The sequence below is a fragment of the Elephas maximus genome, chromosome 3, assembly GCF_024166365.1.
Source record: "Elephas maximus indicus isolate mEleMax1 chromosome 3, mEleMax1 primary haplotype, whole genome shotgun sequence".
NCBI classification, from domain to species: domain Eukaryota; kingdom Metazoa; phylum Chordata; class Mammalia; order Proboscidea; family Elephantidae; genus Elephas; species Elephas maximus.
Window position 1 is genome coordinate 78,259,916 of NC_064821.1, and position 17,650 is coordinate 78,277,565.

The 17,650-nt window shown below is 50.7% G+C and overlaps 1 protein-coding gene across 15 annotated transcripts in view; it reads right to left on the reverse strand.

Annotated features, from left to right (window-relative positions):
* Positions 1–4,627: 4,627 nt before the first annotated feature.
* GRIK3 (glutamate ionotropic receptor kainate type subunit 3) overlaps positions 4,628–17,650 on the reverse strand; it is a 252,729-nt gene continuing 239,706 nt past the window's right edge. For all 15 annotated transcript variants that reach the window (XM_049878786.1, XM_049878790.1, XM_049878785.1 and 12 more), the window contains 3 exons: positions 14,010–14,232; positions 13,220–13,470; positions 4,628–11,082 (listed from right to left, as the gene is read on the reverse strand). In XM_049878786.1, the coding sequence (XP_049734743.1) occupies positions 10,888–11,082; positions 13,220–13,470; positions 14,010–14,232 (669 nt within the window). In that variant the 3' untranslated portion in view covers positions 4,628–10,887. The remainder of the gene's footprint in view (positions 11,083–13,219; positions 13,471–14,009; positions 14,233–17,650) is intronic.

Below are 17,650 nucleotides of genomic sequence, written 5' to 3' on the forward strand. Positions count from 1 at the left end.
AGAAAAAACAGGGGTAAGAGCTGAACAACATGAAGAGTGTAGTCAATGTTACTGAATTGTGCATGTAGAAACAAATTAATTCCACAATTAGAAGAAGAAGAAGAAAAAAAAGAGGGCAGACCCAGCCCTGTGCTGCCACTGAATGGGGTAGATGAGACCTGTGCCTTCAGAGTCTGGAGCCCGCAGGTCCCCGAGGCCCATGCTGCACAGCTCTACCCCTCACAACCACCCTGTAGCACTGCTCCTCTCTAGAGCCTGGCTACCTGCTGGTCTGTGAGTAGGCCAGAGCCTCCAGCATCACCTGAGAGCTTGTTAGCAATGCCGAATCTCAAGAAAAGGCTCACGCAGTTGTGGAGGTTGGTAAGTTCCAAATCTGTGGATCAGGTGTCTGGCTGGAGGCTTCTCTTGATGCATGTGGTTTCAGGGACTGATGCACCCAAAATTAGCAGATCAGGTGGCAATCAGCTGGCTTAATTGGCTCCAGGAGCTGGAGAATCCCAAAATCTGCAGGTCAGGTGGCAGGCTGCTGGCTCATGTCCCAAAAGCTGGAAGTCAGTGGACAACGAGTTGAATGAAGGATCAAGAGAGTGTGAACTTTGCCAGAATATCCATATATACTGGATGCAGGTCACGCCCCAAGGAAACTCTCCTTTCAACTGATTGGCTGCTCACATCAGATCACAAAATGGAGGATGATTACATATCTACCAAATCACTGAGAATCATGGCCTAGCCAAGTTAGCACATAACCTTAACCATCGGACCCACGATAATGAAGCCCCTTATTTGCTCCAGTTGTTTGCGTGGGTCTCTGTTCCCTGCCACCATGATTCCTGACTAAGGAACCACGTGGGATGTCCTGTTCCTGAGGGTGCAGTGCTTCTGAACTAGGAGCCAGTGGATGTCCTGGTTCTTGGAGACAGGAGAGAGCATGAGGGGCATGGACTAATGAGAGGCTGGTGCAGACATTCCCGTGCTTACAGCAGCCAGAGCCTGAGTTACCACAGCCACGTGCTGTACCCACACCCACCTTGATCCAGGAACGTCTATTCTTAAGACCTGGGGCCTCTTTGACCTCTTAAGACCTCTGCCTTCTTTGCTGATCCAAGAAGTGGTAGGGTAGGGAGGTATTTCAGGGTCTCACATCCTGAGGAGGCAGTTCAGAAGGTGGGTCCTGGGAATGGGTCAGAATGGGAGGGACAGAATAAAGAGACAATGTGTTTTGGAGTCAGAGAGCCCTGGTTTGGTATTCCAGTTGAGCGTGTGGAATTCCACACTGAATAGTTGTATGACCTCAGGCAAGTCCATTCGCTTCTCTGGTCCTTTGTTTCCTTGGCTGTAAAATAGGAATATAGCAGTGGCATGTTAGGGGAGTCTGTGGGGAAATAAGTATGAGGTGCTGGGCAAAATGCCTGGCTGGTACTGGACAGTTGGTAACATGGGCTCCTTCTTGTTTGGGGAGGCACAGTGAGAGACCTCTAGAAGAGAGAGAAACAGCACCCCCACTTTCCCCGGGAGCAGAGCCTAGCATCATTGCCTTGCCTGCCCCATCAGAGGCTCCTCACAGCCTCCCATAGGCAGACACGGCCAGGCCAGAGCTCAGTGCCTAGGAGGGCCACCCAGGTGCAGTTGGGTTCTGAGGGGCAGAGTCAGGGCTTCTCAGACAGGCTGGGAGTAGGTAGGTTCTGTCCTCCTTCTGCCCAATCCAGAGACCATCAGTGTCACCCCACTATACTGAGACAGTCTGGCTGACCCTTGGCAGGAGCCCAGAGACTTTCAGATGAGCTTCTGGGCTAGGCCCTGTGCTCTGGGGTGAGAAGCCTGGCCTCACTGCTCAATGTTCTACCCCAGAGAACCCAATATATGTAATTAGTTGCTGTTGAGTCGATTCTTACTCATGGTGACTCATGTGCACAGAGTAGAACTGCTCCATAGGGTTTTCAAGGCTGTGACCTTTCAGAAGCACGTCACTAGCCTTTCTTTCGAGACACCTCTGGGGTGGGTTCGAATTGCAGGGCTTTCAGCCGGTAGTTGAACATTTAGAAGCTTGCTCCATCCGGGGACTCCATGGTCCAACACATCCTAATTCTCCTTCTCCCCCCCCCCCCTTTTTCTTAATAAAAATAGTTGTCATTTATACTTGGCTTATGATGTGCCCAGCTCTGTGCCAAGTATTTAACATGCTTCCTCTCATTTAACTTCCCCAACAACTCCATAAGGTGGTGGTTTTCATGACCATGCATTTTATAGATGAGGAAACTGAGGCTCAGGGATATTAAGGTACTCACGCAACATTACATAGCTACTAGGTGGCAGAGCTGGGACTCATACACAAAATATTTAGGTCTCTGAATGAATGGGTGAGTGAATGAATAAATGGAGGGAGGATGCTTTGTCCATGGTACTCTACCCTCATCCCCACTGTGGGCTTTACTCCTTCTGAGTCTCTGCCTTGAATTTTGTCCAGACTCCACACCGCCCACTCCCCCCAACTTCTTGCTGGACCTGGAGTCCATGCTGAATCCTGGGGGACGGATCTTTTCTCTGCCCCCGACCCCAGTGGCTCACAGAAATCCTTCAGTCCAGAGACTCTCCCTGCCTCCTAGCCTCTTTCTGGGCTGTGGCTCCATGTTAGGCCAGGGCTGTCAGACACTGTAGCCCACCAGGGATTGCTGGGGCCTCGGCTTACCTAGCACTGGTTGTTACTTCACTTGTCAGCTGATGGAATATGAGGGGACATATTTTTAGAGGTCTGCCCAACCCATATAGACTTCTTTGGAATTTTCCAGCTTTCTCAACTCCTCCTAAAGCAACGGACCTGGGTACCACAAATGTCTTATGTGACACTCCTCCTAGCCACAGCTGATTGGAACAGAGGTGGTCACCTGACCCAAGCTGGTCCATATATAGTCACTCTACTAAGAATGAGAGCTGACACACGAGAGACTGAGTCGATCAGATGGCGCTGGACATTTGGACTGAAAGGTTCTGTAGAATCAGGGTGTGATCTGTGTTAGGATCTGAAGTGAGTATGAAAAATTAACTACAGCTAAAAGTCAGAAACAACCTAAATGTCCACTCAGAGATGAATGGATGAACAAAACGTGGTGAATATATGTGTGTATATATATATATATAATGGAATATTACTCAGATATAAAGATTTTTTTTATAAAGATAAATGAAATTCTGATACATGCTGCAACTTAGATGACAGTTGCAAACACTACGCCAAGTGAAATAAGACACAAAAGGACAAATACCGTATGACCCTAAAACTCAATCCTGTTGAGTTGATTGACTCATAGCTACCCTATAGGATAGCGTAGAAGCTCTCCATAGGGTTCCCAAGGGGTGGCTGGTGGATTTGAACTGCTGACCTTTTAGTTAGCAGCCATAGCACCCCATAGCTCTTAACCACTGTGCTAGCTACTTGTAAGAAATAGGCAAATGTAGAAACCAGTGGTTAAGGTGGGGGGGGAGGGAAAATGGGGAGTCACTGCTTGGGGGGAAGTGAGTTTTTGTTAATGATGGTGGGATAATTTGGAAAAGGATAGTAGTGATGGTTACACAACGTGATGAACATGATCAATGTTGCTGAATTGTACATGTAAAGATTGTTGAGTTGGGAAATGTTTTGTTCATATGTTTTTACCACACACACACACAAATGTGTTAAGAGCTTAGAACAGCACCTATCAAGTAGGAAGTACTCGATAAATATTAGCTATTATTGTGACGATGACGATGTCGTAGGGGAGCCTCTAGGGTTTTGGATACAAATTAGTGTCTACCAAACAAATCTGTTTGGATGAGAGTTGGAAGGCAGAGGTGAGGCAGAGGCCATCCTCCCGCCTCCTTTTGGCTGTTTCTGTGGTGGGAACATGAGATTTTTCAGCAGCATCATTCCAACACCCACCTCCAACTTCCTAGGTGATAAGATAATCACGAAAGTGGAAGTAGCAGAGAAGCTGCCTGACCCTTGGATGGCAGCTCTGGGGTATCTCACTTTCATAGCTCTAGATGAGTCTCGAAGGTAGTCTCTCCACTGGTGGGCCAGTCTGTATTGTCCTGGGAGTCACTGGAGGCTCAGGTTGACCTTGCTTCCTCCTCTCTTCCACTGGTTTTATAAACATCCATATTAATCCCTTTCTGCTTAAAATACCCTGTGGTGGACACTGATGGATAGGTACAGTTTCCATCTTGACTTAGAGCCTTCTCACTTCCAGTTTGAAAAGGCTCAGGTAAGATCTCTGATTGGCCAAGCTTAGATAAGATGCCCACCCAACCTCACCGACCATGGCCAAAGGGATAGAGTCATGTAACATTATTACATGGCAACTCCCAAGGTATGTGGTTGGAGGTGAGTTGGGGAGGGATGTGCTTAAGAGAAGGGAAAGCAATATCGAGGACAGACATCATATCAATATCTGAAACTGGAACCAGGGGCCTGGCCTGGATCCACTCACCCACTCAGCTCCTGGGTCTCTGCTCGGGACACAGTCAACCCTGGGTGACTTAATTGCCCATCGCCTTCTGATTCTATGAAGAGTAGATAAGCAGACAACATATCTCAAGGGGGCTTTGTTTTCTAGAAACATTTCTTTATTTAAAATTTAAAACCATATTACTTCATACAGCAAACTGTGCACTTTGATATATCACAGTGTTTAAAAAGGAAAATAATCCGATTTGTTTGGAAATTTATTTACATCAGCCTAGAATGATTGGCAAGTAACACAGTTACTATGAAACCCAAATTGTTACAAAATGTTTACAAAAAACTATATTCATAGAAATTCTGCATGTCCACAAAGGGCATCCCCTGAATGGCCCAGAGACCAGTGTGTGGGAACCATGTTGAGTGGGAGTGGGGGGGGCGGTGGTCCAGGCACTCTGGTCTGGGTGATGGGACAGGCCAGGAGTCTGGGAGGCCTATGGTGCTGTTTGGGGCTCAGCACAGGGCTGGGAACCAAAGTCCCCATCACGGAGGCCCAGTCAGAGGTGGGCTGGGGCTTGGAGCACAGTGGCGTGAGGACTCCTGGAGCCTGATTCCTGTGGAATCAGGACAGGACTCCCGTCAGGGGTCAGGATTCAGACTGGGCTCTGGCCAGGGTCTGGTGCAGAGCCTGACACATGGGGCAGAAGCAGAAGCCAGGCTGCTGACCACAGGGAAGCCTACTCTCCAGCCCTTCTCCCTGCCTTTGCCATGAAAGGGCAGGACCGCTAGCTGCAAGACTGAACTTGTGGAGACAGACTGATCCAGGTGAGGTAGGGACAGAGGTCTGCTGGAGACTGGGGGGTGGGGTCTCTGTTAACTGCCCCGCTGGGGAACGTCCAGCAGGGGACAAAAGGACTCACAGATGGCACTGAGCTGACCGGGATAGGAACAGCCTTCTTGTCTCTCATCATTTGCCCCTTGTCACTGTCCTGTTCACATCTCTGGCTCCTTGGTCCTTCCCTGACAGCTGGTCTCTAGGTCAAATGGTGGTGGGGAGGTTGTCTGAAGTGGGGCAAACTCTTGGCTGGCATGATGGAGCGACTTGAGGTTCTGTTACAGAAGGCAGGGGGATGAGTCAGGGTCAATAACTAGGGCATTGGAACCTTACACTGGTATGCTGGCAATGTCTCAGGGTCATTTCTCTTCTGAAAGTGGTTTGTGTGTTTCGCCTAGCTGTGAGTTGTGGGCACCTTTATGTGTGGGTGAGAACTTGAGACAGAAGCCTTTTACACTTAGAAGGAGAGCCCTCACCAGCCTTCTGGAGTATTATAGGTAGAGTCTGAACCTACCTGGTGACTGCAGGCAGGTATGAGAGCAGGTCTGGGGGATGGCCCCTCCCTCTGTTCCCTATTAACTGCCTCAGGACTATAGGGTATGATATTGGCACAGGTGCCAAGTACCAGCATGACATTTCTTCCCAGACACAAGCCAAGCTATCCTGCCCCAGACAGACCCTCAGATGGAGACCAGGTCCCTTGGCCACCCCCTGCCCCTCCCATAGGAGGATGCTGGCTGTTTGAGACCCATCCACTGGCACACATAGTTCAGTCTCTTCTGCAGGGCCTTCCTCACCCCACGGGGCTCTCCACAGGCCCTGCCCCAGGCAGCCCCTCCCAGACTTGACTGCTGCAGCCCCCTGTCTCTCACGTGGTCCCCACCCATACTGGCTGGGTTATGTACACTCTGTGTGCAGACGTGCAGGGAGGGGTGCATATACACACGGGCTACAGGTCATATATACACTGTGCATATATATATATACAGTATACATATGTATATATATATCTTTTTACATTCATATATATATTATACAGAACATAAACCTTCTACCAAAAACTGTTTTGTGACTTCTCAAATGACCTCAGCTCTGAAATTTTAATCCCAGGGCAAATCCGGGACTGAAATGAGGGCTTGACTCAAATTGGCATTGACGACAGAGGGCATGGTCCTTCTATGGCAAGCAGCTAGACCCGTTCCAGATGCGTCCACCTAACCTAGGACTGTTCCAGATGTGCCTACGCTGTTGGGTCCATTCCAAACACCTGGCTACAGGGTTGGGCTCCTTTCTTATATCTGCCTATAGGGCTGGGCCCATCCCAGATGTTAAGTCCAGATAGTTGTTTGTCCCAACTGCTAGACCCTTCCCAGATGGCCAACCACACAAGGACCATTCCAGATGTGGGCCATAGAGCGCCTATTTCCAGATGTTTGTGCATAGAGCTGGGTATGGCTCATGGAGGGATCAACTTCATGCTGAGTGATGAGCAAGCAAGTGCAAAACCCCAAACAGCACCCCCTGGAAAAAGAGGCAGGGAGGGGAGCTTCTGATTCTTCTTGCTGAGTTTGTGCCTGGGTCTGACTTCTGCTCTCTGTGAGTTTTACGAGGGAGAAGCAACTTCCAACCATTTGGAGTCTTCATCCAACACTGCCAGGCCCCTGCCCCTCTCCTGGGCCAGGGTTGACAAGTTCCAGTGCCCAGGGCATCGGAGGACAGGAGGGTGTGCTCTTCCAGTGAGGCAGAGTTGTGACTGTGGAGCGGGTGGCTCTCCCACCCCTCAGATATTCTGATTCCAGCCCCTTGGCCAAGGGGAGACACTCACAGAATGGAGCCACCTGAACAATGACAAAAGCCCCCAGGGATTTTTCATCTGCCCACGGCAGAGGAGGCAGCAACAGGTCAAGGGGAGAAAGATCGGAGGGTTCACTGTTCAAAAGTTCCAGGGCCTTGGGGAGGAGGTCTCCTCATTGTTGCCCCTAAATCTGGCCAGTTGAAGCATATTGACAGGAGGCAGTGGGATTTTGGAGTGGGAGGCTGAGATGGATGTGGGGGTGCTCTTCTGCTCAGGGTATGGGGGACCAGACGTGAACAGTTGAGCACCTCCTCAGGCAAGTCCCATTGTCTGCTCCACCCAAACCAGCTGCTTGTATGCTTCCATTACTCCCAGCCACTGACCTCAGTGTCTGTGTGTGTGTGAGTGTTTGTGTGTGTGCACCTGCCACAGCTCAGCTCCATGTCCACTGGCAGGGCAGGCCTCCATTTTAATTCCATGTGCTCTATTTCACTGGGAGCACCTTCTCCCCACTGCCCCCCAAGCTCATGAACACACCTCACAGATGTAGAGGCACCTTCAATACCCAGAATGACCTGGGAGGAGACACGGTTCACACTTGGGCAGGAGTTGTCACCAGTGTACTTTGAACATTGGGCTGGTCTTGAAGACAAACACAGGACATTGGCCAGAGGTTGGTCATTGGCCACACATACGGATATAAGGCTCGACTATGAGAGGATATCAGGCAGTATGTCATCCCACCTCTGTTTAGAAGTCCAAGAATGATTTCAGAACCTTTTGAGAGATTTACCTAGCCAGGCTGTGCCTCTGATTATCCACCCTTCTTTACTCTTTCTATTAAAACTCTGCTGACCCCTGCCATTTCCTTTTCTTCCTCCCATCACAACCTACATAGCCTCAGAAGAACATGACAGTCGTATAGCATCACGCACAAAAGCACATGCACACACGTGTGTGTGACGTGAGCAGGGATGTGAGCATGTGCTTTGAAATCATATTGGATAAAATAAGACAGTAGTTAATAACTGTGGTTGGTGGGAGCAAACTGGCAAATGCTTTCATTAGAATCTTTTTATCTGGGAATTGCAAAAAAAAAAAAAAAAAATTGTGTCCCCTCCAAACAGAATCCTTCACCTAGAGCAAAGGAGTCACCAGCCATGAGTCCCTGAAGTGGTCCACCCCTCTTGGCCAGTCTCCCCAAGCATATGCCTATACAAGTACCATCTTGGCAAATCTTGACAAATGACCTCTCCTATGACAGAAGTGCAAACAGACCCTGATTCCCTGCCTCACTGACTGTCCATCCTGCTCCCGCTGTGTGACTTGAACACATGTGTGTGAGCACCCTCACACACACACTCACAAGATCCAATTGCACAGCTTCTCATGTATAACAGGAACTGACCCACACTGCACACCAACCTGGTGCTGTCTTCCACCCCTGCTCTCCGTGGCTCACACAAGCCCACACACACCTGTGCATAGACACACACACACAGGGACCCCTCGATGACATGGCTTTTCTTCTTGCATGTGTCTGGCTATGCTTCAGGTTTTATCCTGTCCTCCAACCCCCGCCATTCAGGGCACAAATGCATATACACACCAAAACATGCATATTCAGGCATGCACATGTACATACGTGTACTTCCCAGAACCCCAACGCAACATGGCTTCTCCTGTTTTTAATGTATGGGGCTCTGCTGTCTGTCCAGATGTGCCTCCTTTGTCTCCAATTTACACACCACACACACACACACACACACACACACACACACACACACACACACACACTCGGGATCCCAAAGGATTCGCCTGTTGTATCCCCTGGACTATCGTATGTCCAAATATGTTCTTCACCCCCATGCCCAAAGCTTGCACACATGTGTGCATGTACATGGGCACATACACACACACCTACACCCAGCAGCTCAGACGGCACGGCTTTTCCTGTCATTGCATGGGATGGGTTATGCTGCATGTTCAGCCCTCTCCTCCTTCCTCTGATGCGCACAGCCTGGCAGAGCTGCTGTGGTTCTGGGAACCACCTGGTTTGGTCCTGAAGCTCACAGTTTGGAGGGGAGATAGTATTTATCAAATGAGCCTACTGTGGTCTTCTACTTTGGGAGTCCCTGGGGAGAGCTAGAGATTACCCTTCACCCCAGCTGAGAAGGTACCTGGGATCTAAAGGTAGCTCTTCCTTAACCAGGCTCCCCAAACAGAAGCAGGAGAGAGAACTTCCACCCTCCGTCCACTACTCAAAGATAGCCCTCTGGCCTTGGCCACGGGAAGCCCTGCTGGCCCCATCATGTTCTCGTTAAGGACCCTTTGTTCTTAACCCTTCTATATCTCTTTCTTTGTTCAGAATCTTGAAGCCACAAACCTCTAGAGCATCCCAGCTTAGCAGGACCACAGATCATCTGGTCCACACCCCTCACTGGTCCCTCCCCTGCTGTTACGGCTCTGCTGTCTTCCCCAAGCCCCACAGGTCACAGCTGCTTTGGACAAGAGATGAGGGGCCAGGATGACCCTGTGTTTCTCTGTGGGGTCTTTGGTTTATTTTCAGGAGGCAGCTTCTCCCTCCCCACCCTTGGGTCCTCTGCCAGTTATAATATCCTGCTCCTGAAAACTTTCTTTTTCTGGGGATCATCTGTAGGTTTGGCAAGTCCAGGAGTTCTTTGGGTCCCCTTTGGCTTTCCCTACCTACCCCAAAGTTGGCCTGTGTAGTAGGGCACTGACCCCTATTTTGAGGAGGGGTGATCTGGCTTCCACTTCAACCTAGACAAGCCTACTTGTCTCTTTCCGAGATGACTGAGGGAGGCCAATGTTAACTGTCCAGGAATGGAGAGTTGCTGATGAGTAGATGGGAAAGAGCCCAAGCCCCCAGTTGCCAACAAGGTTTAGAAAACAGCTTGGTAACCGGCAAGGTAAGATCCATTGGCTTGAGGACCTGTGGTATTTTCACGGGATCCACTGTTTCTCTGCGGGGCTGAGTCTCTGGGCATCCACTGTGAGGGACTTAGGGGATCCTCTCCCCTCTGGCCAGAAAGTGGAGAAGAATTTGATGTTACCACTCCACCATTTATATTCCTAGAGACTTCCTAGAGGAGTAGGAGTAACTGGGACACTGTCCATAAGAATTCAAAACGGTAGCCTCTGTTTGCACCATTTCCCCCTCTCCCTTCCCCCAGGTCCTCTCCTCTTTTCCCCCATGGACTCTCTGCCTTTGACTTTGCCAACACGGGGCTGCCATGATGGGGGCCAAGTCCACACGACTAGGATCATGTGAGTAGCTCCTGAGGGATGACGTCTTCCTTCTGCCCAGGCATGTCGGTGGCCATCCTCTGTCTTCAGCTACCACTGGCAGCCACACTATAACACCTTTAGGGTGCCCAAGGTTTGTGTCTCTGGTCTCATGGTCAAGCCCTAGAAGGCCTGGGAGAAGGAGAGGCAACATAAGAGCTGTCTCCCATTTTCTTTGGCCTCTGTAGGGCCATGGCAGAAACTTCTGACTCCAGAGGAGAGTTGGGGAATGGGTGAGTTTGGCCTGAGAGAGGCATGTGCTTCCTTTGGCCTTGGCTTTCTCAGCTGGCAGCTTTAGAAATCCATAGAAGAAATGAGAGGAGAATGAAGCCCAAACGGCTGGACTCAGGCTGCTGGTTTCCTGGTGGGGAGGGCACAAGGGCTCCTGGCCCAACAGGCAGGGAGCAGCTGTGGTTCCCAAGCCCAGCACAGGGACAGAGAACATTCCTTCCTGGCTCCTTCGCTTTCCTCCGCCCTAACCCAGGCCTGAGGTCCCCACCGGGCCTGTGTCTAGGGGAATACAGGGGCCAGTGATGTGCTGCAGGTCATGCTGTCCTTGCCTGGAAGCCGGCGATCATTGAACGTGTGCATGTTGATGACAGCGTCAGTCTTGACCATCATGGGAGGTTGTGGCTTGTGCTTGACCCGACGCTGGCAAGTGAGGGAGAAACGGATCTCATCGGCCACGGTGCTGCAGAAGGAACGCTGGGGTGGGGGTGGGGGGAAAGGGGCACATGGGTGAGGCCTGGCCCTGCCTCTTCTGCAGCCAACTTCTCCCCTTCTTCCCACCATCTTTCCAATGGGAGCCACCCTGTCTTTCTAACACCTTCACCCCACCCATCCCTCTGCCCCCGCAAAATAACTCGCTTGCGTAGCAGTCTACAAAAGCATGTTCTTATTTTGAAACTAAGGTAGGTCGGGTATGTATTATCATCTTATCCCCATTTTACAGATGAGGAAAGCAAGGCTCAGAGAGGAGAAGGGGCTTAACCAAGGTCAAGGGGCAGAGCCAGGATGCAAACCCCTGCCCTCTGCTCCCACAGGACTCTGAGAGCCTTTCTCCCTTCCTCTCCCCCCCACCCCTGCCTCAAAGATAGCTTGGGCACAGGTAGGGAAGGTGACCTGAGGAGGTGACATTTGAGCTGAAACCTGAATGACCAGAAGACAGTAAGAATACGGTGCTCAGGGAGAAGAGCATTCTAGGCGAGCAGAACAGCATATGCAAAGGGCCTGAGGCAGAAATGCAGTTGGTGTGTTAAGGACTAGAAAGAAGTCTGGTGAGGGTGCAGCAAAGTGAGGGAGGGAAGGGTAGGAAGGAGGATTTCTGAGAGGTGGGCAAGGGCCAGATGTGGCAGGGCTTTTTGCTTTCAATGTGGAATTTGGAGCTCATTCCAATTGTAATGGGAATCCCTAGAGAACTGGGTTGTTGTTGCTTTTGATACGGCATAATTTAGTTAACCACTCTCTACTGCTGAGGTTTAGTTTTTCCCCCTTTATGTTATAACTAACACTTCAACAAACATCCTTGCAAATAAAGCTACATCTATCCCTGGCACGTCCATAGGGTGCATTTCTAAAAGTAGAAATTGATTCATAAAATGTATGGACACTTTTAAAGGCTCTGAACATACTGTGGAGTTGCCTTTCAGCAGTGTACCCATTTAGATTCCCCTCAGCAATGCTGGGAAGTGTCCCTTGCTGACAGTCTGGCTAACTGAGTATCAACATTCCCCTCCTCTTTATTGACTTAGGCTTACTGGTTTTAAAGGATCCCATTTCATTTTGATGGTCTTTCCTTTTTAATGATCTCCTCAACAGGTGGCTTAACTGGGATCTCCTTCCACTCTGGACCTGTATCCCTTTGAACTCTGAGAGAGGGGCATCCCCCAGCCCTGCAGGCCTCTACACAGTGTGCAGGAGACTCACCCTGTACTCCTTCTTAAACCACCCATGCCAGGCCCCACCTAGACCAATTAAAACAGAATCTCTGGGAGTGAGGCCAGGGCATTAGGACTTAAAACATTCTCTCCCTGTGATTCTAATTTGCAGCCAGAGCCCAGAGCCATTGCCCCAACCACACTTGAATTAATCAGACAAGCTGTGCCTAGTTCTACTGCCTGCATGCTTGGGTTGGGCCTCTTAACTCTTTTCTTTTTTAAACTTTTGATTATGGAAATTTTCAAATATATGCAAAAGTAGAGGGAACAGTATAATGAACCCCTATATAACCATCACCCAGCTTCCACAATTACCCTGGAGAGTTTGATGCAGAGGAATGATGTGGTTTGGATTATGCTATAAAAAGGGCACTGGGTGTTGTATGGAGTGTGGTGGGCAGAGAAGGGTGTAGAGACAGGAGGGCTGGCTTGGAGACTGTTGAGTGGTCCAGGCTGGGGATGGTGGGGCTTGGTCTAGGGTGGAGTGACAGCAATGGGGAAAGGTGGTCAGAGTCAGTGCATGGTTTACAGGCTCGGCTGGCAGGGCTTCCTGATGGACCAGATGCAGGATGGGCTATTGGGAGAATGAGATGAGACAGCACAGTGTGGCTGGCACATTGTTGGTACAGTGGAGTCAATTCTGACTCATGGCGACCCCATGTGTGCAGAGTAGAACTTTTCCATAGGGTTTTCAAAGCTGTGACCTTTTGGAAGCAGATCGCTAGGCCCAACTCCTGAGGAGCCTCTGGGTGGGTTTGAACCTCCAACCTTGCAGTTAGGAGTCCAGTGCTTAACCATTTGCGCCACCCAGGGACTCCTGTGCCTGGCACAAAGGAGGCATGAAGCCGGTACAAATCCCGCCCTTTCTTTATCTTTCCTGCGCAGGTCATAGCTCTTGGTGTTACCTGCTCTCGCTCTGCGGTTTTGCGGAGCTTGTACACAAACTCGCCCACAGCCACCAGCACAGACAGAACCAGCCCGGCAGCGAGGACAATGAAGATGCCCCCGATCTTCTGGATACCCAGGGCGCTGGCCTCCTTGTTCTCCTCCTCGGGACAGCCGCTGCCCCGCCACCACTTCTCCTTCATGATGTGCAGCTTGTCCTCCTCCTGCAGCTGCAGGATGGCAATGGTGATCTTGTCCCGGTATGGGGAGCCTGGGCAGGGGACAGGGCCCTGGTCAGCCATCACCATCATTCCTCCTCTCATAACCCCACGCAAGGGGGACCCTATCACTGGACGGTCCCTCTTTACATCTACATGTGGTATTTGGGTGGAGAAACTGTCCTAATTTGGGGTGGGGGTCTTGCCTGTCCCCCTAGGTCCCTGGAAGGTCCAGTGTAGCTGGGCTGCATCAGTAGGGGAGAAGGGACCCATAAGATCCTGAAAGGCCCAGTGTATCTGGGCTGCGTCCACAGGAGTAGGGTGAGGAAGGGCAGGCATGGCTTCTGAGAACAGACCTCCCACACTTTGTTTGTCCCAGTTCTCATCTGCTTAGTCCAGGGCTGGCCGCACAAGGCCATTGGCTCCATCCGTAGGCCTCCAGGCTACATAAACGCTAGCTCTCTAGACTGAACGGAATGAGCAGGGAGAGGGAGAAGGAGACGGGGTATGCATGCAGAGACGTGGGGGGAGACTTGCCCATCATCTGCTCTCCCCTACCCTTAAACCCTCCCGGCTGCAGTCCCTCGCTCACCCATGGGTGTGCCAATGCCGTAGCCCTTGGAGTCGATGAGGCCCCCAATCTGGGTGAGGTTGCAGTTCCTCTGGGTGACATACTCAATGGTCGTGGACTCCATGAGCAGTGCGTAGTCCGCTGTCAGCGTCCTCTGGATGCCCTCCTCGTTATTCTTCACCAGCGCCGACGGTTTGCTGCTCATGAAGGCCCACATCTTCTCGAAGGTGGAGATCTTGGATTTCTGGGCCATGTAGAAAAAAAGAGGCCACGTAGGGAAGAGTAATTCACAGTCACTGAGCACTTCAGGGACCAAGCACTGTATACCCCGATTAACAGGGCTAGGGCCACTCTGTTCATGGTCCTCAGAGGAAGGGAATGTCACCTAGCCCGTTGCTCTGATGTGGAAACTGAGGCTCTGGGAAGACACGTCCCCACACACAGCCAGTAGGCGACAAAGCCAAGACTCAGACTCAGGTCCACCTACTGGAAACTGTTGGCGCTTTGGCACCACAGAAGTGGCTCTCAGACTAACTTAAGAAAATGAATATTCTTTTTCTAACATTTATTAAACAGTTGCTTTGTACAGGCCTTGTTCTAAGGGCTTGACTTGTATCAACTCATTGATTCTTTACAGCTATCACAGGAGGCAGGTACTATCATTAGCCCCATTTTACAGATGAGCAAACTGAGGCCTGGCTAAGTAATTTGCCTAAGGTTACCCGAATCTAGAGGGCAAAGCCAGCCTTCAATTCCAGGCTGTCTGGCTTGAGTCCATGCTCTTAACCCTTTGGCTGCACAGTCTCACAGGAACCACTGCAGGGGTGAGAGGGAGAATGATACTAATGAGGGTTTGCTCCGTGAGTTCTGGGCCCCCCTACTCCTACATCAACAAAGCATCCCCCTTTCATTTATAGTGTTTTAGGGGAAGGTTTGTTTGAAGAAAGGGTTCCTGTCTGCTCTGCTTCACGACAGCAAGAGAAGCAGGGTGAGAGCTGCAGAGGGAAGAGAAGTAGGGGCAGTTAAAGCAGGTGGTCTGTGGACTCTTATCACCTTCCCATGGCTGCCCCAGGTCTTAGGGACAGAGGGCCCTGGGCTGGACCTGCTGCATGGCAGGACCAGTATCCCTATGGCCAGGGCTGATGGCTGGGCTGTCCCACCTGGCCAGGGAGACTCAGAGAGGGAGCCGGGCCTAGGAGAAAGGAGGGTGGGGGCTGAGTGGCCCCTGCTACCAGAGAAGGCTGGGCAGGGCAGGGTGCATGTTTCTCATAAATTTTCTTGGGAACTTAGCACCTGCCAGCTACCTGCTCCCGGAGGGATTGGCCCTACCCCCACTGATCGCAGGGGAGCAGGTGGCTCGGCAAGCCCCATTGTCCTGGCTGGTTCCAAGTCTGGCTGTGCCTGCCTGTGATGTCAGCCTGTCTGATTGGCACCTGGCCCAGCTCCGTGTGTGTGACAGTATGGGTGCACTCCAACAGGCTGGTGCAGGGCTGGGGGACGGGCAGGAGACAGGGAGGAATCCTTGCCTGCACTGTAGATGGGTGGAGTTGTGGCGGGGGGCAGGGTGCGGCTGGGGAGAAAGTGTACCTACTCCTCTCCAGATGCTTTCTAGCTCTGGTAAGTAGACTGCCACTTCCAAAGCTGGGTCCTGAAGACCCAAACACACCGGGGGCATGAGGCAATGAGGGCAGGAAGGGGCCCCGAAGCAGCAGGCAGGCTCCGCATTTGAAATTCCAGCTTGGGATCAGCTGAGCACCAGGGACGCGTCTTCGGAGCACAGGACCTGGGTGACCTGGGCACCTTCATGGATGAGCAGCCACTCCCCCTGCCTTGACATTTATCAGTCCTAAAGCCAAATGTTCAGACTGCTCCCAGACCCTCCTAATCCTCGGTCTGTGTGATGTTCAGCTATTCAGCTATTCCTGTACTCCAGCTACTCCAGCTCCACAGTTACTCCCTTACCTTGCTTCCAAACCTTTGATGCTCTCCAGATAGTCTATCTGCCCCGCTATTCTTCTACCCCACTCTCTGCTGCCCCAGGTACTCTTCCACTTCCACTTCCACTGACTCACACCCAGAGGCCCTCTCACCCCAGCCACACCACCCTTCAAATTTATCCTGATTTCTAGCTCTCCCCAGCCCCAGACATTTCTGATTTTCTGGATAGTTCTGATACGTAGGCTTTCCCACCTCCAACTGTTTTTACTCCATTAATCCCTTTCTCACGTCACTATTCTTCCTCCTCGGATTCTCTCTGTGGTAGATAGCTTCTAAATGGCTCCCAGTGACCCCTGCCCCTGGTATTCACACCCTTAGGTAATCCTCTCCTCTCGAATGTTGGCTGGACCTAGTGATCCTCTTCTAACCTCCTCCAAACGTGATGGGGTGCCACTTCCAAGATTCGGGTACAAGAGATTATAACTTTGTTTGCTTGCTCGCTCTGGTGGAAACCAGCTGCTATGCTGTGAGCTGCCCCATGGAGAGGTCTGTGCGGCGAGGAACAGAGGGTGGCCCTGGCCAACGGTCAGTGAAGAATTGTAGCCTCAGTTCAACAACCCCAGAGCTTGGAAGCGGATCCTCCTCCAACCAAACCCTGAGATCACTGAAGCCCCAGTGAAACTGTGACTGCAGCCTGTGAGGGACCAGAGCCAGCAGACCCAGCTAAGCCACACTGGATTCCTAACCCACAGTCACTGTGAGATAATAAATGTTTTGTTTTGTTTGTTTTTTTTTTTAATTTTCATTGTGCTTTAAGTGAAAGTTTACAAATCAAGTCAGTCTCTCATATAAAAATTTATATACACCTTGCTACATACTCCTAATTGCTCTCCCCTTAATGCGACAGGCCGCTCCTTCCCTCCACTCTCTCTTTTTGTGTCCATTTGGCCAGCTTCTGACCCCCTCTGCCGTCTCATCTCCCCTCCAGACAGGAGATGCCCACATAATCTCATGTGTCTGCTTGATCCAAGAAGCTTGTTCTTCACCAGCATCTTTTTCTATCCCATAGGTTGTTGTTTTAAGACCATAAGCTTTAAGTAGTTTGTTATACAGCAATGGATAACTAATAGGCTCTCTTACCCACCTACTCCCATGAGCTACTTCTGTTCCTGATATAGTCCCTTTCTCAGATAATCATCGATTCCAGCCATTCCTGTAACCGAATTATCCAAGTCCAATCATCCCTGCTTTGCCAGGTACACGTGCTTCCCAGGTACTTCACCATCCTGGTTATTGAAACCTAAATATTATTCTCCTTTCAGCAATGCCAGCTCCCCTGCTCCTCTCCTACGCCAGTCCCTCTTGTTCTCCAAATTCTCCCCCTTCCACTAGAGGTGGAAGCCAGGGGTGGATAAGGCAATACTCCCTAAAGCATCCACCCAATTAATCCTTCAATTGATTGAATGAATGATTGATTGATCCATCCATCTTCCCATCCATCCATCACCTTATTCATCTGGTCATGCTCTTACCCACTCACCCACACACTATCTACATGTTAATTCATACAACTAACTATTCAACTATCCACCTAGCCTCTTACCTATTTTTCTATGCATGCATCCATCTAGCCACCTATCCACTTGCCCATCCGCCCATCATCCATCCACCCGCCTATCCATCCATCCATCCATTCTTTTACCCATCTATCCATCACCCCACCA